Below are 20214 nucleotides of genomic sequence, written 5' to 3' on the forward strand. Positions count from 1 at the left end.
GCACTCTCCCCCGCACAACCCTGCTTTTCCTTGAGTTCAGAGGCAGGCGTTGGTCTATAAAAGCTACACCCAGAGGAGGCAAAGAGAGCAAAGCACAAACTCCATCCACAGGGCGACAAACACACACATTTAGACACAGGTCATCGCTGGACAATCATCCACTAAAATCCTCTCTTCCTGGGATATGAACCCTCTCATCTTCATCTGTCTCCTGTGCATCGGTGAGTCTGGACTTCTTTTTTTTTTTTCCTGTTGAATCTCTGAAATGGCAAAGGGAGGTGTGAAGACAGGGAGATTAAATGAGCCGCTGCAAGAAAGGACTTGTTAGGGAATGAGAGAATTTCAGGGAAAAAATTTGCTTCAGAGCAAATTAAATTCCTGCAAGTCAGCAATTGATGCTGTAAACACTATTAAAAATAATCAATTTTAACTTCTGTAAAACTTTTACATTACTTTTTGATTTATGTAAGTAAAAAAACAACACAAAATTGAAAACATTACTGTCTTTTTAAATACAGTAGCTGTAATGTTGCTTTAATGCTCCTCGTAAATAAGCTGTGACCTTTTCTCAATCATAATTGTTTTTGCCCTTGGAAAAAAAAAATTAAATTAATTGTGTGAAGGACAAGTTGATTTTATGGCCTAGTCTGCCAACACCACTCCCACCTCCACTAAAGAGTTTTCTGCTGATCTGGCAGGACGAAGTTCACTAAAGATGCAGAAGAAGTTTGTGTGAAACATGTTTTTTCGGTCAGAAGTAATTTTTTGTATCTAATTCTCTGGTTGATTTTGCAGTTGTCTGCAGTACGCAAGGTGCTCCAGAATCTGAGGTCACACAGGCAAGTGGGTTAGCCGCCGTGACTGGGGGTCCAGCCTCCGAGGAGGGCCTCCTGGTCGAAGATGACGAGCACGAATTAGATGAAGAACTTTCAGGAGGACACCATGAAAATGTGATCATACTCGGTATGAAAAACAGAGGTTTCCAAATGTTATTTTTCCTAGTATTTGATTTTTCTCCTCTGATGCAAACTTCCTATGTTTCTGTAGCAGGTGTGCACAGTGGTAAAGATGACAAGAGGAAAAGAAAAGGCAAAGGCAAGAGGAAGAACAAGCAGAGGAACAAAAACACAACTCCTCTGAATCCCAGACACTACAACACCACAAGAGTGCACACCTCCGCTCACAGCACCACTGAGGATGCCTGTGCCTCCACCCACCTGGGTTACTGCATTCACGGGTTCTGCCAGCACATCGAGGGGCTGAAGGAGCCGGTGTGTGTGTGAGTACCAACCCGGCTTACTTTCACTGGACTGTCTTTAAACCGCTGTCCTAAACTGAGGTCAAATCCCTGCAGATGCTTGAAGGGTTATGAAGGACTGCGCTGTGAGATCCAATATCTTGGGGTCGGCACTCCGGATTATCAGACCTACAACTCGGAGCTGGTCCAGACCGTCTTGGTGGTCATTGCTGTGGTCCTGTCCGTCATCAGCTGCTGCGCCATCCTGCTCATGACCTGTGCTCAGTGAGTCACATTTTCACGCTGAAGCCACCGTGGCTGGGTTAATGTTTTGTTTGAAACGTCACAAGGTGTATGGGTGAGACGTTGGAGAGGAATCTTAAAGTGGGCTCATTAAAGGTGTGCAAATAATGTCTGCGTGATTACAGGAAACAGAAAAATGCGGCTTTGTGGTGCCAAATATTTATTTATAGGAAAAAATAACCTGTCTCAACTGCTGACTCTATATGAGAACTGGACATAGTGAGAACTCAGTCCAGTTCTCATATACAGTGAATGACTAAGACCAATTCGGATTGCTTGATTAGGTCCTCTGGCTCCAACATGGCAGCGCCTATATTACAACTTAATTGACATTACTTTGTTGGAGCAGGAAATGAACCATTTTCCACGGGTGACGTCAGACTCACTTGGTCCAGTTCGCGAATACAGTCAATGGTCTCAACTGAAAGTGAACAAATTTGTGAAGATTTTTGTTTTTTTGTCCTTAAAATTACTGCAAGTGTTACTTAATGAGTTGGTCATGTGACCTTTGTTCAGGACAAGCAGGATGTCTCTCTGACCTGCTTTTCTCTTTTCGTTGGTGTCACTTTTCATAAAAACAGGAGACATCGTTCAAAAGTGACCTGATGCCAAAAAATAAAGTCTTTACTCTTTGAAATTATAATAGGGAAGATGAAACCCCCCCATAATTCCCAGAGCTACACAGATCGGCACATCCTGCCTACGAACACACCTCAAACTCTCTGATAGAAGAGGCTGAGCAAGCCCGAACACACCTAAACTAAGCAGATATTGCTCAGCAACCTTTTGGGAATGGTAGTGAATCCACAATTTCATCATTGATTTTATGGCATCAGACTATTGCTCATCTCTCAACCCCCTCACTGATTGTATCTTCATGCCAGGTCAAAGCTTAAGTTCCCTGGCAGAATTTCCAAATCTTTGTGCTTCTTTTTTTTCTTTTCTTATTATGGTGGACAGAGAGTCAATAGTTCAAGGCAGCAATGAATTCCAGTTTTACAGCTTCAGATAACCGTTGAAGTATAGAAGTGAAGGGAAAGTAGGGCTCATAACAGAGACTAAGGTATTTTCCCTTATGATAGCACTTCAATAACCTGGTTTCAATTGCAGTCCAATCTGATGAATCATACACTTTATGAGCTGCAGTGTGGACTCCTGCTCCCTGACTGTCACGAGGTCGTCATTCCTGGATTTTCTTCTCACATTCGGTCTCTTTTGCAGTTACAGGTCACATAAAAACTTCTTGGCATCTTACCTTGGGACAGTATCAGAGACCGATAAGCTGCAGAAACCCACGAGTGACGTGGTGTGAAGACGTCAAGATGAGAAGAGGTAGGAGGCAACGTTCAAATTGTGTGTGAGCAGAAAAAAAAGTTATAAGTGTTAAAATTAGACAATTGCATCCAAATAACTGGAGTTTTGGAACTTAATCTTAAAAAAAAAATCCAACCAAACTGATGTCGACCAGTGGCTTAAGCATCTCTGCCCAAACGCCATCATCGTGGCCTCTTGTTTTTCTGCTGGTGTATATTCAGGTTTAGGAGCTCTTCCAATTATCTTGCTAAAATCCGTTCTGCCTCAGCTCACGAGACTATGGAGCCAAACAAAAGGAGTGGACTGCAGTGAGAAACCCGCACACTTGTTGTTGTTGTTCGCTGCAGCAAGTTGCATCATGCAGAAAGGAATCCCTGCTCCTGGTTTTAGCCTGGATTAGCTGGGAGATGTCTCAGCACTTCGTTCTAATGTAAAGGAAAACCACACACTAAAGTGTGCTCATTCACCTGTAACTCCCAGCAGCTACAAGGCTGACACACTGACTGTGCACGTGATGACCTCATTCAGTTCAGTTGTGTGAAATCGCACACGTGCAAATATAAGACCAGGATTAGCAGTGTGGCCTTGTGGTGTTCCTCTCGTGGCCAACATGTTTCCTGCAATCCAACATGCAGAGACTGAAGGAAGAACTGAAGAAAAAGCTCCGTGTCATATTTATTCTATCGGGCACATAATGCATGTTCAAGAAACCGCATTCTTGAACACGCTTTTAGCATACGGAGTTCACACTGGACTGTCACTCGCCATACTAGCGCATCCACTCACAGTTGGAAGAGACTTGGAGCAAAATGTCAAAGCGTTGCAAATCTAGTGAATCTCGCTCCATGTTTTTTCCTTAACAGCTCTATTACGATAAATAAAAGCCTTGGTGTCATAGGATTCTGGCCAGGCACATACTGCAATTATTATTTTTCTCCTCCATGATGAATTTTCTAACGGTTTACACTTGTGTGAATTGAAAAAAGGTGCTACCCATCCATCACTACAGAATCCAAGTCCCGATTGGTCAAAGTTCAAATAGTTTTTCAACGGCCTCAGTGGCCGTATACGTTTTGTACGCAAAGCCCCAAAATGGTCTTAAAAACGTGCATAGCAACATGAGAATGCCAGATTTTTGAACGCTGAAGCCCGAAACGCACATTTATGCATGCTTTCATGGAGTTTTGATTGGAAGTGGCCGCTCTAACTACATTACCAAGCTTGCTGTGAGGAATTTCACAACTTCTGCATTCATATTACTAAAACGCATAATGTTACAGTTGTGAATAAAACACACAAAGGTAGTTTGAAGCGAAACACTTAACCGTAGCGATTACAATAAAGTTCTGGTTTAAATGTGACTGATGCATTTTTTTTTAGCAAATACTTGCCTTTAAAGGTTTAAAATCAGCTGAAAAAATGTACAAAAAATCAGCCAAATGTTGTGAAGAAAACATTGTTTTTAGACAGACTTTCATATTTAAGTAAACCTGACCTGTTCTTTTGCAGTAAATAATTGACTAACATCTGTTTATTGATCTGTCTTTCCTCAGCTTGCTGGATAATTAACGGATGAAACAAAGGAGACCAACAACCTGCAGAAGCAGAAGACCGAATAGAGGCTGCATGAAAACGTTTTTTCCCCAACTAAGTTAGAGTGTAATTTATTTAGTGTAATTATTTATTGCTAACCACTTTAAGTGTGTTTTTGTTAAACTATTGTTATTGTATCCTGTTTGTGTGAATGCTGAGCATTCAGTCGTTTATTGTTTTGTTTGTTTGTTTTTTATTTATTGCGCTGTATTTGTTATAGGTCAGAGAAAATCCTCATTTATTCTAGAAAAGTGATGCCATTTGATCACCAATAAAGTGCCTCAGTGTTACATGAACCTTGCTAACTGTGTTTTTATTTTAGGCTGCTGATGCACAGCAGGACCTTTCATAAAGAAAATGAATGAATTAAAAAAACTTCAAACCCACTGAACATTTAAAATGATGAAGATAAAAAAATAACAGAATGAGGCAGATGGAATTGACATTTGCACATACTTACTGAACTAAAAAAGTAGTTTGGATATTGATTTTATTTCTCTTTTTCTGCTGCTTTTTTGTATCAATAATCAAACTCTAAACTTTAAACTCAGGTTCTGCCATCCAGCACGCTAAAAGAACGGGTAAAAACTCACCTATAAGGCTTTAATAAGCAATCCCACCAACACAGAAGAGTATTGAAACACCAACCAATAATTATAACATGTTAACACACCAAAAAATCACAAACGTATGTCTTCAAACTAAAGAAATATAAATGGCAAAAATACAAAATCCGACAAAAAAAATAACAAAAAATTCAAAAGATTAAAATAAAAGACAAAAAACGTAAGGATGGACAGACAAATAGACGGATCGACATAAAAAGATAGAAATAAGATAAATGCAGCCTCAACAGGGCACAAACCAGTGTCCTGCTAGTGCCTGTCCCAAGCCCGGTCAATGCGGATGATAGAGGATGCTTAGGTTGATATTTCAGACAACGCGTGCATTTTGTAGTACAAGCATCAAATTTGACATGGATGTATCTTATGCTGCCCTCTTTCAGAAAAGCATGTTGGCCACGAGAAAAATCCAAAATGGTGGCCATTTGTGGTTTTCAGGCATCTCAGTAAGTCAAGTTCTTTTTTTTTTTTCTTTTTTTTAAGTGACTTTCTGTCACACACCTAGGTGTGCGAAATTTGTTCTTCGCATTCTACCCATTCCCTGGGGGAGCAGTGAGCTGCAGACGAGCTGCGCTCGGGAGGCGGTAGCGTTAAGGGTCTTTACTAAGGACCCTCACTAAGTGATGTTAGTTGCTTGCCATGCCATTGATATTGCAATTGCCCCCAGTACCATTTCTCATTCCCCTCCGTTAATCGAACCCTGGATTCCTGCATGGTAGCCTCTCACTCTAACAACCGATCTACCCAGCAGCTTGATTTCTGATGAACTCCTAAAAAAAAAGAAAAAGGTTTTGCCTATTAAAGTGTGAAAATCAGTTAAAATAATGTATGTTTTAAATTTCCTAAGGATTCTGAATAAAATTTCAGTTTGCGTTACTAAATCACTTGCATCCTTGGATTCTAACATACGCTGGAAAATGTCAATACATTTTCCTTGTATCAACATCATGGGAAAAAATTAGCTAAAATGTAGTTTTTAATCATCATTTCCCAGTGTAAAGGGACAAATAAACAGCTGCAGGTTCACGTACGTTAGCCCCGCTGTTGGTTTACTTTTCGTATAAGAAATAATATCTATAATTGCATTAGAATTTTATCGGTTTTCTCAGATTATCTCGAACTAATTTCTCTCATGGGGGAAATTTGTGCAAAATATTTTGATTCGTGGGTTTTAAAATACAGTCCCTGACAAAAGTCTTGTTGCTTATCCATTTTGTATAAACAAAAGCATATAACCTCACTGTTAATGAATCCATTGGTTTTAGAAATGTCTCAAATGAAAGCTAAAACCCTCCCAAATTATGTTCAATATACTAAAATAAGATTGCTTCACTGAAGAAAGATTGATCATTTAATGAACACAGAAAGGTCACATTTTGGCAAGACAAAAGTTTTGTCTCCTTGTCATATGATGCACCCAATCCTGGATTACAGACTCACCTGTGATCAATTACTGATCAATCAATTAGTGGGTGTGTATAAAAAGAACCCCAGCACACCAGGCCTTCACATCAACTGCAACTTGACCTCTGACAACATGCCTAAGATTCACCCTGAGACCAAAGCATTGATTATCAAGGGGCTGAAGACCAGATCCACTGCTGAGGTGGCTGACACCTTCAATGTGTCTCAGCGTCAAGTACAAAGAATAAGAAAAAGATTTGAAGAGACTGGAGATGTTTTTGACAAGCCCAGGTCCGGCAGACCCCGCAAGACAACTGCTCGGGAGGACCGTTTGTTGGTTCGAAAATCCAAGGCCAGCCCCTTTTCCACTGCAGCAGAGCTCCACCAGGCCTGGTCACCTCAAGTCCCTGTGTCAACCAAAACAGTTTGTAGAATTCTGTCTCAAAATCGAATCAGTGCCCAGAAACCAGCACTAAACAAAAGGCAATTGAAAAAAACGTGTGGCATTTGCCAAGGCCCACAGCCTGCTTAAAGGATGGACGCTGGAAAAGTGGCAGAAGGTGGATTTCTCAGATGAGTCTTCAGTTGAATTACATCACAGCCTCCGCAAATATTGCAGGAGACCAACTGGAGCCCGCATGGACCCAAGATTCACCCAGAAAACAGTTAAGTTTGGTGGCGGAAAAATCATGGTCTGGGGTTACATCCAGTATGGGGGTGTGCGAAACATTTGCAGGGTGGAAGGCAATATCAATAGCCTAAAATATCAAGAAGTATTAGCTACCTCTTACATTCCCAACCATAAAAGGGGTCAAATTCTGCAGCAGGATGGTGCTCCATCGCATACTTCCATCTCCTCATCAAAGTTCCTCAAGGCGAAGTAGATCAAAGTGCTCCAGGACTGGCCAGCCCAGTCACACGACATGAACATCATTGAGCATGTCTGGGGTAGAATGAAAGAGGAAGCATGGAAGACGAAACCAAAGAATCTTAATGAACTCTGGGAGCCATGGAAGACTGCTTTCTTTGCTATTCCTGATGACTTCATCGATAAATTGTATGAATCATTGTCAAACCGCATGGATGCTGTCCTTCAAGCTCATGGAGGTCATACAAGATATTAAATATGGATCTCACAGTAGCACTACTTAATTCACTGATGTTATGCAACATATTTTTGTTTTTGAAGTAAATTATTTGTTAAATTTTCACATTACTCTCTGTAGGCGACAAAACTTTTGTCTTGCCAAAATGTGACCTTTCTGTGTTCATTAAATGATCAATCTTTCTTCAGTGAAGCAATTTTATTTTAGTATATTGAACATAATTTGAGAAACATTTCTAAAACCAATGGATTCATTAAAAGTGAGGTTAGACGCTTTTGTTTCTACAAAATGGATAAACGACAAGACCTTTTTCAGGGACTGTATTGCGGCATCAATTGAGGCCCCACCCTGTGTGTCAAACCCTGACAAACTGACAGTTGTTTAATCATTTCATGCTTTGTGATATGAAATGGGAATTCACAATCAGAGTGACTCACTTCCTGCAAATAAACCATCTCCCACCTCTCTTTGTAACACCACACCGCTCTGTTCAGAGGCTGTTGCGTCACTATGGTTACTGAAAGGCGAGGTGGGAAGCCCATCTAACACACAGGTGATGCAAAGACACATATTTACTCTTTCTGTGTGTGTGTGACCTGCAGGGATTCCTCAGAAATTCTTGAACCCTCATATACTCATTCATCTGAAAAGTGCATATGGCTTGGGTGTGGTGATCCATGGAAGTTTCGGTGGCCCTAAGGTGGGCCTTTGAGCTTTTGTGGGTGACCATGGAAACGGAGTAAACACTCCCGCATAGGCTGGCCACTGATAATTCACTCAAATAAAGAACATGCCGGAGTTCCATGGGTGTGGTGATGTTTTTCATTAGTTTCTTTTTTTTCCTCCTCTTCACGGTCGTAAGACAACAGGCCAATTGCCAAGAAAAATGTTCTGTTGTTGTTCATCCTAAATTTCCTACACAGACATACTTGTTTAACAAAATGACCCCGGTTGCTAGGTTAGCTTGAAGAACGATGATTCATCACTCTGGCTCTGAAAACTAAATTATTGGTACTGGTGTTAATCACTGTTTGTCTATAAACAAATACCGTGAGATGAGTTTTACTCATGTATTAAGAAATCATTTAGCAGTGAAAAAATGAAGCAAAACATTTTATCAGAATTGCTAAGTTTTACACATTTTTACAAAAATTTGAATGAGATGCAAATATTAAAAGAAAAAGGCTAAATCTGTAAAGGTGTCAAACAGAAGGAGAACTGTGTTTCTAGACTGTATTTAATTCATCTCAAGATCAAACTGTTGAAATATTCAGAAAAAGAAAACACACAAACAGTGCAAAACATTTCATTTCCACAATCAGTCCTTCCAGACTCACTTAGCTGGGGATTGGTACACTTGCAGAATTACACACCAACACACACACGTGTGTGAAGGTGGCATTTTTCCAGAGATGATAGGAAAACTCATTTCTCACATCTTAATTGGTACAGAAAATTCCGAGCTTTATCTTCTCCTGAAACCCATTACATCGTTTCACTTTCCACATAATCAATGTTTTTTCCCACATTGTTTCTGTTTTAATTAGACCTGTGTACTTCTTAAATGTTGAAGTTACAATTTTCTTGACCACAGAAGCTTGGAGGAAACAACAAATTTTATTGATGCATCCTTTCAAAAAGCTTGATTTTCTGGCTTTTTGACCATATAATAGATAAAAATTCAATTAGCAAAAATGGAAAATCGAGATCTAGAAGTTATTTTATTTTATTTTCAGCCAAATGCCCTTGGTTCAGTGGTATATCCAGTTTACAGTGGGGAGCTTTGGAGTATTTTAAAGTGCCAAGCACAGTGGAAGGCGGAGGAATGTTTTTAAGACATTAAGTTTCTCAGATGAATCAAGGTCATTGGGAGTGAAGAAAACTGTCTTGTTTTTTTCTGCCAGTTGCAGATTCTTTTGCAGAGTTTGCTGAACAGACATTTTCTCTGCAACCTTATTGTGTTTATTGTGTAATCTTGAAGAATGGCCTTAAATGGCAAAGAAAAGAAGCTCCATTACGTAACTTACAGAATCACCAAACCTAGGTGTCTTTCTTTGTTTGTTTAAATTAAAAGTATAAAAGAGTTACCTGAAAAGAAGGCAGTATCACAGTGGTGTTTGTTTTCTGAATAGGTTCAAAAATTGTGTGTGTGTGTGGGGGGGGGGGGGGGGGGGGGTCTGACACGGGGGCCCCATGAAAGACCCAGGACACCCTGGAGAGACTATGTCTCTCAGCTGGCCTGGGAACGCCTCGGGATCCCCCCAGAGGAGGGAGCTGGAGGAAGTGGTCAGGACGAGGGAAGTCTGGGCATCTTTGCTTAGACTGCTGCAGTCCTGGATGAGAGCAAGAAGATGGATGGATGGATGGATGGATGGATGGATGGATGGATGGATGGATGGATGGATGGATGGATGGATGGACGGATGGACGGATGGACAGACGGACGGACGGACGGACGGATGGATGGATGGATGGATGGATGGATGGATGGATGGATGGATGGATGGATGGATGGATGGATGACATAAAAAACAACAATTCAGGACTGTTTTCAGAACAGGCTGTGCATGTCCTGAAAAAGAGGAATGTTACACCAAGTACACTCAAAACTAGATTCTACCTCACTTCTCCTGTTTGGAGAAATTGAGTTAAATTAAAAATAATGTGTTTGGTTGTTGGAAATATCTGAGGGAAATTAAACACTTTCATACAGTTTAATTATAAATAACAAAGTGTTTTGGTGCCGTTGTTTTTCTTCAGCTTTGGGGAAGGGAACAGCTTGTGGTTTGTCTCTTTTTTATTACTACAAAATGCCAAATGCATTCTTCTGGTTGTGCTCTGAAAGGGGTAGAGAGCACCACCTAGTGATGCTGTATGACAACTGTCACTATGGGGGCTCAGTTCACTGAAGTGAATATTTAGTTTTTCTTTCAGAAAAAAACTAAAACTAAAAATAAAATCAAAAGAAAAATTTTGAGGAAATGAATTTGTATTGCTGACACATGCTGTCTTTTGAAAATCGCTGATACTGATCTGCATGATCTGCACATTTCCTGTGGGTTTGGAAAAAAAACACAAACTTTGTGGTTTGGTGATCGTTGAACACTTGGTGTGCGTTATGTTACATAATTTTATTTCATAATCTAAGATCGGCCATGTACAGGTTGTTTGATGTTTCAGACTGGATGATGGTTTCAACATATACATAGTCTTTTGTCTTGAGATTATAACCTGTGATGGATTTTTTTTTAATTAAAAAAACATTTAACCCAAAGATTTTCTGGAAAGAAAACTCCCAATAAAACCTTTTATTTCTAATCTTCTATGAAAAAAAAACCAAAAACAAAATGTTCAATTGCTGATATTGTCTGGTTTGACAATAACAATCATACTTTGTCTTAGAAATTAGATGTAAATATATAATCAAATTTTACATCAAGCTTTTTCTCACTGTTTTGCCAAAAAACAATCAACATCTTATTCAATTGGCACCACCGTCAACAGCTCTCACTGATAACAGAATAAATACTTAGTTTGTCAAGCAAAGCTGAAGTCAAACCACAACTTCATCTAAAGGAAATGTCACAAGCTGTTGTGACTCTGTGGGGATTGAGCCTGTGGTTTGTCTGATATATTCTCATAGTTCTTGCCCTTTTCAGGGTTTGTGGCTTCCCTCTGTCAGTAGTACCAGGTTCAGGTTGACAATCATCCACATCTGTCTTTATTTAGTTAATCATCCCGTCTGGTTTTTCAGTTCTTCATTGTCAAATCACCCGCCTTGGCCACAATTTGTTGGCCCCCTAGTTCACAGCTTTTTCACTTTTAGGTTTCTTTAATAAATATTTTAGTTTCTTACTTGTGTTCATTATGATGCTTCAAGGCACACAGATGTTGAGCTTCATTGTTAAAGTCTCTTAAATCTATTCAAGAAGTGATTATCCGCACGTAATTAGGGCGGGGTTAGGGTTATGGTTAAAATACGTGAAGATATGGTGCAAATACGTGTGGTCAACATGAATTTCCATCACATTTTGTATGCGAATAACACCAGCTATTTATCTAATGAAAGATTTATTCTTATTTTATAAGACTATTCTATTTTGTATATTTATTCTAAAGGAGGAAACTTGAGATGTCTCTCATTTTTTAATTTAATTTCTTCACATAAGAGCATTTGTCTTTTGTTTAACCTGAAATATTGTGTGAAATATTCAGCCTCTTGCAATCATTGGATCCTTCACCATCTTTTTCCCGACAGAATCGCATTTATTGAGATTTACAGAGCAGGCTGGCCCTCTAAGAGTAAAAATATAACAAACTGAACAAAAAGAGAAACACATTTGAGGGCTTTAGGAATTCAGACAGCCTATGTTGACATCAGTTTTGGGGGTAGAGAATAACAAAGTCATAATTCACTGTACTTTAATTACTCCTTTCAGTAACAGAATAACTTTATGAATTACAGTTCAAATTTTAGTAATTAAATTGCAATTACTAGACTACAGAAACCCTCATTACTTTATTACTCACATGTTGGTGCAATTGGCTCTGACTTTGTCTTTTGGTTAAATGAAACGAAACAAATACTAATTAAAAAAAACTAAAAAGAGAGTTACTTCGTGCACGCGTGCTAATGCGGAGGTGGAGACTAGTGAAGATAAAGAGAGCAAAAATATGAAAGTGGAACGAATTCTTAGGGGCATTCAGCAACTGGATATATTCAAATGATTTCCAATTTGTTGAAAGCAAAGGCATCAAAATATTTCACGTAACCCTTGTGCTATCCTAGGCACTTTAAGATTGGGAGTTGGGTCATCTAGACCCACTAGACAGTGCGCTGAACCTTTTTTCTTCAATGATTTGTGATCTTCACTGGTGTCCATGGATTACATGAAATCTTTCCACGTTTATCCACCTTTGTCATGGTAGGAATAACATGTCAAAGTAAGGGTGGGGTCATCTAAGATAGCACAAGGGCAAGTTTTGTCCTGGAGATGAACTGCTTTCCACTGCCCTTGTGTCAATGAGCAATTTGTTTGTACGCTATGTCCTGACCTATACAATGTACATTTTCTCATGTTCATGTGGTGAAATCAATGAGGGGGTGCTAAAAAAACCTGAATGCCCTTGAGTAGCCTGTGTGCTTTTGTTTTGTGGATTTTACAAGTGTATCTTGTTTGTGGTAGCTTCAGTCCTTTGACAATTTTTACGAGAGTAGAAAAAAGTAAAGTAAAGTAACTAGCAGTGAATTACTTCTTAAATTGGGGAATGAACGAGGTAATGATAACAATTTCATCCAGTAACTAAATTGAAGTAATCAATTACTCTTTAAAAGTCAACAGTGGTTGACTTTCTTCTTTAACAGATGAAGCTCCTGAAATAAACATATCCCAAATATTGTTGTTTCAGACTTTAGAACAGCATCAGATAAGACCTGATTGGTTTCGTTTATGTCCTAACAGGAACTGACACGTTTCTGATCCATAAATGATAGAAAACAAGTCATGAAACCACAATAATTCACGTTTGATCTCTTGAACAAACAGAAACACTCCTCTTTTATCTTTATGTGCTAAACTGAAAAAAAAACAACCTCTGCATGAACCACAGTGTGAAAACGGATCAGTTTCCACTTCTGACACATCAGATGTTCAGGGAAGGTTTCTCTTTCTTCTTCTGAATGATGCAGACACTGAGGAGGCCAGCAGGTGCTGGTCACAAACATGCCTTCATGTATTTTTTTAATACCTTTAAGAGAAGTCAAAATGTTTTAATGCAATAATAAGTTTTTACAAAGTTTTTGCAAGGGAAGAGTTTAATGGAAAGGTCCAGTAGAAAAGCCAGTAGAATGTAACTAAGTGAGCCACAGTAGAGTAAATGTTCAGCCTTTTCTTTTACATTATTTGCTTCATTGCAAATGCAAAAAACGTTTGTGATCAAGTGAAACATGAAATTAAAGCTAAAGAAACAGATAAAGCAATTTGAAAGAGATGATTCATTTATATTTGGGGGGTCTTCATTGTCTTCTTGATCCACAGGAGTTGTTTTGCAGACAGAAAACTGTACACCCCAGGGTGTTTTTTCACTCCGCACAACCTTCCAAAAGATGTGATTCCAACCAGAACATTGTTGCACACCAGTGGTCCACCAGAATCCCCCTGAGATGTTCAGAGAACAATTGTGAGACAGCGACTTTTACTTTGATTTAAATGAAGATGAAAAATGTTGATGCTCTCACCCCACATGTGTCTGCAACTTTTGAACCTTCAGAGCCGGCACAAATCATGCTGCTGGTGATGACAGGCTTCAGGTTGTAGAAGGCTGGCGAGTTGCACTTCTGTCTGTCGATGACAGTCACGTTGGTGTTCATCAACACGTCAGACATTTGATTGGCCATGTTGTTCGTTTTCCCCCATCCCGCCACCATGCAACGAGAACCACCAGCAGGATCCTGAACAGCCTGGGCCAGCTTCAGGGGTTTCACTGTTTTGGTCTCTTTTACTGGCTTTTCAAGCTGGAAAAGAGAGAAAAAAAACTATTTATTTGCAAAACATAGATCTAAATACCGCAATCTGAACAGTTGGAATACTTATAGAAGGATAATATGATCAGCATATTAGGAAAGGCATCCGAAATGTATATATGTAAAAAAAAAAAAATCAGTCCCTGAGATTATTAAAAATTGTAACAAGAATGACATTTGGCAGAAATAAGATGAGGAGGAATCCTCAAATGGAACCAGAAGCTTCATGTAACCCTTGTGCTATCTTAGGTATTTTAATGTTGAGAGTTGGGTCATCTAGACCCACTAGACAGTGCGCTGAACTTTTTTTCTTCAATGACTTGTGATCTTCACTGGTGTCCATGGATTACATGAAATCTTTCCACCTTTATCCACCTTTGTCATGGTAGGGAGAACACGTCAATGTAAGGCTGGGGTCATCTAAGATAGCACAAGGGTTAAGGCGGTTTGGTCCACACCAGAGTGTATTGGATAGTTAGCTTTTTTGACAGCTGTGAAAGTTGATCTGAAGTCTGGTTAGCCTACCAAAAAAATGGATCTCACATTACTTGCGAGTGAATCCTGTGGGGTTCAGCCACAGTGGGATTGCTAGCAGGCTAGTCGCACCACAAAAACACAAAATGTCACAACATTTCTTTGCCTAATTTCTAGTTTAGGCACTTTATTTCAGTTGATATGAGACTAAACCAACTTTAACGTAATTTTTCAGCAAGATAAGACAATAAATCTTGAAAACATCTCATCAAAAAGACCCACACAGATGAAAATCTTGCTTTTGGTATTTTTAACATGATCTTCTGCATTTTCTGATAATAAGGGACGTATATATAGAAAAAATATTAAATTGCATTTAAAATTATTTCTTTTTCAAATCGTGAATCAGGAGCAGACGAAAAACTGCAGTTTGAAAAAGCTTGTAGTTGTGATGTGGAAGCTACAACTTGCAGGCCAAAAGCTCCCTGCTCCGCTGCATTCTGCTGTACGTCCTTGTTTCCCTCGTCTGAGCTGGCATCTGGCTTGAAACTTTACTGCTGGATAGCTCCAATGTTGCCCCCCATTTTTGTAATGTATTGCAATTAGTAATGTAAGGTTTAGGGTGTGAGGGGCTGTAAGCTAGTGGAACAACGTGTGCACAGAGAGCTCTCAGCAACAGGTAGGGGCTGGGGGGCTGGGTTGCTCCGCGCTAATGGTCCTGCCCACAATTAAGAGAAAGTGAATTTCTAATTAACTAATGCTGCTCTGCAAAAAACAACATGACCTTGAAAAACGACGCAGGTTTTTTTATATTTGCTAAAACCGGCATAATCATACTTAAAATAGATACAAGATGATCTGAGTGGGACACATATCTTTTATTCTCTTTATATAGGTACACATTTGAGCTGAGATTTTCTTTGTGAGTGGTGTAGGGTATTGTTGATCGGTCTGAACTCAGTACAAAAACTTTCTAACAACAGCAGGAGAAACGTTTGTAATAAATATATTTTAACATCTAATTTCAAAGACAAATTTGTCCTAAAATGTGTCATTCTGGTCTTACTTTAGGATGATTATGGTCTTGAAAATGGAAGTTTTTATAATAGGGAATATTTGGGTGGGGAAGTGTGAAAATACATTTGCTTTAATAGATATAAAACTCTTTTTTTAAGCAATGCATCCAAAATTTAAGACATAACATTTCCAATTTTCCAATTAATACCCAAATGTGAGTGCTTACAGCTAATTTCAAGAGTACATTTTGTCTTACATGCCATCACAATATACTTTAAGAAAACTTGTAAAGACAAATTCTTCTAGTTTCGTTGGCAGAACATTTTATTTTCACTTATAGCAAGAGAAAAACAGTTTTTTTCTATACTTTAAAACTTGTTTTGAAACGAAAAATGTTGTCAGTGCAACAGGTTTGTTCTTCGTGGGTGTTTCTTTCAAGTCCCCAGATGGCAACATTTTAAGGTGGTTTTACTCTCTCAAGAGTTGGTTAAGGGTCCAAGACAGTGGATTTATCCTTGAGTAAGACATATCACCTTGGTAACAATAGGATAGTGTTTGAAAACACACTGGCATTGATTGGGGTGGGTTGTCTTACCTTGAGTAACATGAGGTCATTGACCGTATCGTTCTTATCATAGCACGGATGAGGATAATGCGTCTTCACTTTCTGGATCTGCTTGGAGTTTGCCTCTTTTTCTTTGAGGGAGTGCACCCCCAAAATTACATTTTTGATGCTGCAGGGGCAAAAAAAACACACAACTTTTGGATTGTTCTGAAAGAGTTCTGTGTCTACATATCTATCTTATGATAAGTAGTATTTTTAGTTGGCTTTAGAAAAAAGCTTTGCCTTTACAGTGATATTTATAGTAGCTAATATGTATTCTTGAAGCAGGATTTTCTGTCGTTTTTTTATCACATTTGCAGATGAATTGTACAACGATAAAAGTCAAGTTAAAGCTTGCTCTTTATTCAATGCCCATGCACGTTTCTGAAGTGGCTGATTGAAAACGAAAACCTGAAGTCATATTTATGCATCAAAGCTCGAGCTCTGAGGGTTTTGTTTGTTCTGAGGCGTTTGTGGTTTCCTGAAAGGATTTGCTGTTTGTTCTTGAGAAGTTCTTCATTCTTTAGTTAACTTTCACACAAATATGTTAGAACAACGAAAGTGTTCATTAACTCTATAAAGGTCATCTAAGCTAAATGTATATAAGAACTTGTTATAATTATGCAAATGCATTATTTTTAATAATGCATGAAATGTTTTTCTATTCAAAGAAACGCTAAAAATATCAAATTATCAAGCATATCTGCTAATGAGATGATAAAGCACATTAAAACAATCTCTTATTCGACTTTTATTAAAGTTTGACACCATCATATTTCTATTTGTGTCATGCCTTGTTCATCTTCAAAACAAATAAGCTCTTAAATTAAGGGAGCTGTTTCCCAATAAACAAAAAGATTTTAAAAAAAGCATCAAAGTATTTAAAGACTGAAAAATATTTATTTACTGGATGATTTCAGCTAAGGAGCTTGTTCCTATCTTACTTAAACCTTTTGTGGACAGACCAACAAAGGAAAACAGCAAACCAGAACCAGCATCAGACAGATGAAAAAGCTCCAGGTTCCTACCCAATGCAGTGGGCAGCTGTCAGGACCCATTTTGGATCAATTAAAACCCCTCCGCAGGAGGCATTTTTGGCTGTCGGCAGCACAGCCAGCACAGCCATGTAAGGCAGAGAGTGGGGCACCACTTCTTTCCCATTAATGATCTCAGAGCCATGACCTAAAACACCACACAAACACAAAACAATCAATAATTTAGACATTGAATAGTAACTAATTTTGCAAAAATAAGTAAATGTATCAGTCACCTGAGTTGACAAAAAAGAGAAGCCCCCCCAAGATGAAAGCAGCAAAGCCTTTCTTGGAACACATTTACTCGTCTTTCTGTCTTTGATCTGAGGGTGAATGCTCCCACCTTAGTGCACAACCTGGGTTTTAAGCTCAACTCTGAGGATGTGGTCTGACCATGGAAACACATGAGTCAGCAGCGTTTGACCCAGATGTGAAAGAGACACACTCTTTCGTTTCAAAGTGCGAACATTTACCATGACTGTTCACAACCAGGCAAATGAGCTGCAGTGACACAGCACGTCTAACCGCGGAGGTAGTGGCAGCACTTACGGGAAAAAACGTGCAGTTCTAGAGTTTTCAGATGAACTGGGTAGTATTTCTGGTAAAGTGAAGTTTCAGAAGGAATAGTTTGATGAAATGTGTGTAAATGTCCGATAAATGTCCACCTGTCTGTTACCTTTACCCTCGGCAAAATGTTCAATATGCTGCATAGAGAAAATAGGACAAATGTTTTTATTTACAGCAATAATTCTTTATTTTAATGTACACTTTTAGTCTCATTATTCTTTGGTATTTGTGCATAAAGTGCTTTTGACACGGCCTCTGAGCAGCTGCTACCCTTGTGGCCCTGCCAGCCTGGTCAGAGCGGCCTCTAATAAATTCACAGAGAAACTTTTTTTCTGTAGGTTTTATCTCCATGGCAACCAGTGCATTATTTGGTCGCCTGGGGGTGACGAACAGGTGTGTGTGATTTTTAGAAGAATCTGCAAAAGTAAACTTCTGGGTTGCCATGGCAACAGAGATTTTTTTTGTTAAGTCAATATATTCCTATCATGTTCATATCGTAGATCATATTGTGTGAACAACACATTTGCGAGCTCGCCACTCTAACGCCGTTAAAAATCTACAAACTTTAAAACTTGAGGTTTTCCCCCCAATTATGCTCAAGGAGCTATGAGGCAAAAATGAGTATGTGGTGGTGAAATTATTTTGCTCAAGAGGCATTGCAGAAATAATCTAGTTCTTGCAGGACTGCTGCAGGACAAAATAACTACAGTTGTGTTAGAGCATGAACCCTCAGGTGGAGAGGTTCATTTCCTGCTGCAGGTTTTATTCCTCAGAAACCTGCAGGAAAAATCGCTCAACCCGCAACGTTACTGCATTCACCAGGACTGCTTGTGGTTCCTAGAGTTTGTAAAAGTACGGTTGGAGGTAGAGTGTTTAGCCACCAAGCCCCTGTTTTATGGAATAAGCTCCCAGCTCATGTAAGAGAGGCTGACACAGTTTCTACATTCAAAGTTAGACTTAAAACATTCCTCTATTGACAGGCTTATTGTCAGACTAGCTAGTATTCAGAGAATATTTACCTTGCTGTTAATTTGTTTAAATTAAACTTAACAATAACAATAAAGTTGTTACTAGACTGCTAGAAGTTTGAAGCTGGGGAAACTATGGTGCACTGGGGTTCTGTCCTCTTTTCTCATCTACTTCTAGTCTCCTTTCCTCTATTCTTGATTATTATTTATCATTTAGTTGTCCATGCCTCTGTTTGATGCAGTGCGATTCATGTACTGTCCCTCTCTCCCTCTCCATTCCTGGGGAGTGGGAGTGCTTCCAGATTCCAGTTGGCTCATTCGTGCTCCTGTACCTGACCATGTGCCTCGTCTCTGGCTCGCCTCTACTACTGCTTCAACACCTGGCTGTGGATCCTCCTTTTGGCTCGTCTCGCGTCCCCAGCGGTCCCCCAACTTCAACTGGATGAAGATCATTTGATGGATATGTGTTTAAATATGTAGTTGTAGAGTTAGATAAGTGAATTCTTCTCTATAAGTTCTGGTACATGGCCTGTCCGTCCTGGGGGAGGATCCCTCCTTCATGTGGGCATCCCTGGGGTTTCTTTGTTTTTTCCGGATTCCGTTTTTTTTAGGAGTTTTTCCTTACCGCAACGGAGGGTCTAAGGGCAGGGATGTCCAGTTTAGTTTAGTTAAAGTGTAGTATTATCCTATTGAATTATATGGATTTATGATCTTTTTGATTGTATGTTCATCTTACAATTACCGATACGAAGCCCATTGAGACGACTGCTGTTGTGAATTTGGGCTATATAAATAAAATTCAATTGAATTGCATTTTTCTTTCTTTATCAAACAGTAAATTCCAAATTCTTTGAAATGCGTCAGCTCAGACATAACTGTTTCTTCTCTTTCCACTGCATGCCCACTGTGTGGTAGACTGATTCTTATGCGTCTGTCACTTGTTTATTTAAGTGGAAAAAGTGTCTGTGCTTCTGGTTCGTTCCACACGAGGGTCATATCAAACTCTGAAATGAAACCCACTGCTGTCCAGGATTCATCAGGGACAACAATCTCTGAAGGATGGCACAGACCTCCTTCAGCTCTCAGGGACATGGAAGCATTCCCAGGCCAGCCAAGAAAAATGATCTCTCCAGAGTTCGGCTCCTGGTTGCCCATAATGCCTCACTGGGACATTCTTGCCAGATTGCCAAACCTCTTCAAATGGCTTCTCTTTCGTGGAAGTGTGGCAGCTGTACTCTGACCTCTCCCAGATTGATGAGCTTCGACTGCTTTAGACTCAGCTGCAAACTGCAGAAGAAGCTGAAAGGACCATGTCATCTGCAAAAAGCAGAAACGTGAGCTGATTTGGTGTTAAAACTCCCAGGATCCTCTCATGGATTTTGTGAAGGATAAAGAAACTGATCTGACCTGAAGGTTCAAGTCAAATTCTCTGGCTTCCCTGTGGTTT

The 20214-nt window shown here is 39.4% G+C and overlaps 2 protein-coding genes across 4 annotated transcripts; one reads left to right on the forward strand and one right to left on the reverse strand.

The window, feature by feature from the left end:
• The first annotated feature begins 82 nt into the window (after nucleotides 1-82).
• On the forward strand, nucleotides 83-4743 carry LOC101172822 (proheparin-binding EGF-like growth factor). 3 transcript variants are annotated; one of them, XM_004072258.4, is made up of 6 exons: nucleotides 83-221; nucleotides 796-963; nucleotides 1048-1279; nucleotides 1355-1522; nucleotides 2762-2872; nucleotides 4408-4743. In XM_004072258.4, exons 1-5 carry the CDS (start codon nucleotides 185-187, stop codon nucleotides 2850-2852), a joined length of 696 nt encoding a protein of 231 aa, XP_004072306.1. In that variant the 5' UTR covers nucleotides 83-184; the 3' UTR covers nucleotides 2853-2872; nucleotides 4408-4743. The 3 variants fall into 3 exon arrangements, with proteins under 3 accessions (XP_004072306.1, XP_020561385.1, XP_011477162.1); XM_020705726.2 differs by having other exon boundaries at nucleotides 4416-4743; XM_011478860.3 differs by having other exon boundaries at nucleotides 1051-1279.
• An 8641-nt stretch (nucleotides 4744-13384) lies between these two features.
• Nucleotides 13385-17828, reverse strand: LOC101173066 (granzyme A). The gene is made up of 5 exons (XM_011478861.3): nucleotides 17469-17828; nucleotides 17227-17380; nucleotides 16190-16328; nucleotides 13819-14094; nucleotides 13385-13738 (listed from the first exon to the last, which is right to left on the reverse strand). The coding sequence occupies exons 1-5, from the start codon at nucleotides 17530-17532 to the stop codon at nucleotides 13580-13582; spliced, it is 792 nt and encodes a 263-aa protein (XP_011477163.1). The 5' UTR covers nucleotides 17533-17828; the 3' UTR covers nucleotides 13385-13579.
• Nucleotides 17829-20214: the final 2386 nt, after the last annotated feature.

The sequence above is a fragment of the Oryzias latipes genome, chromosome 9 (assembly GCF_002234675.1).
Source record: "Oryzias latipes chromosome 9, ASM223467v1".
In the NCBI taxonomy this organism is placed as follows: domain Eukaryota; kingdom Metazoa; phylum Chordata; class Actinopteri; order Beloniformes; family Adrianichthyidae; genus Oryzias; species Oryzias latipes.

What these genes read in the sequence shown, in the direction of transcription:
- LOC101172822 (XM_004072258.4), top strand. Translation starts at nt 185, where the DNA reads ATGAACCCTCTCATCTTCATCTGTCTCCTGTGCATCG. An exon ending in TGAAAATGTGATCATACTCG is followed by an intron (nt 964 to 1,047) that starts GTATGAAAAACA and finishes ATGTTTCTGTAG; the next exon opens with CAGGTGTGCACAGTGGTAAA. An exon ending in CTGCTCATGACCTGTGCTCA is followed by an intron (nt 1,523 to 2,761) that starts GTGAGTCACATT and finishes TCTCTTTTGCAG; the next exon opens with TTACAGGTCACATAAAAACT.
- LOC101173066 (XM_011478861.3), bottom strand. Translation starts at nt 17,532, where the DNA reads ATGTGTTCCAAGAAAGGCTTTGCTGCTTTCATCTTGGGGGGGCTTCTC. An exon ending in ACAGCTGCCCACTGCATTGG is followed by an intron (nt 16,329 to 17,226) that starts GTAGGAACCTGG and finishes TTGCCCCTGCAG; the next exon opens with CATCAAAAATGTAATTTTGG. An exon ending in ATGACCTCATGTTACTCAAG is followed by an intron (nt 14,095 to 16,189) that starts GTAAGACAACCC and finishes TCTCTTTTCCAG; the next exon opens with CTTGAAAAGCCAGTAAAAGA.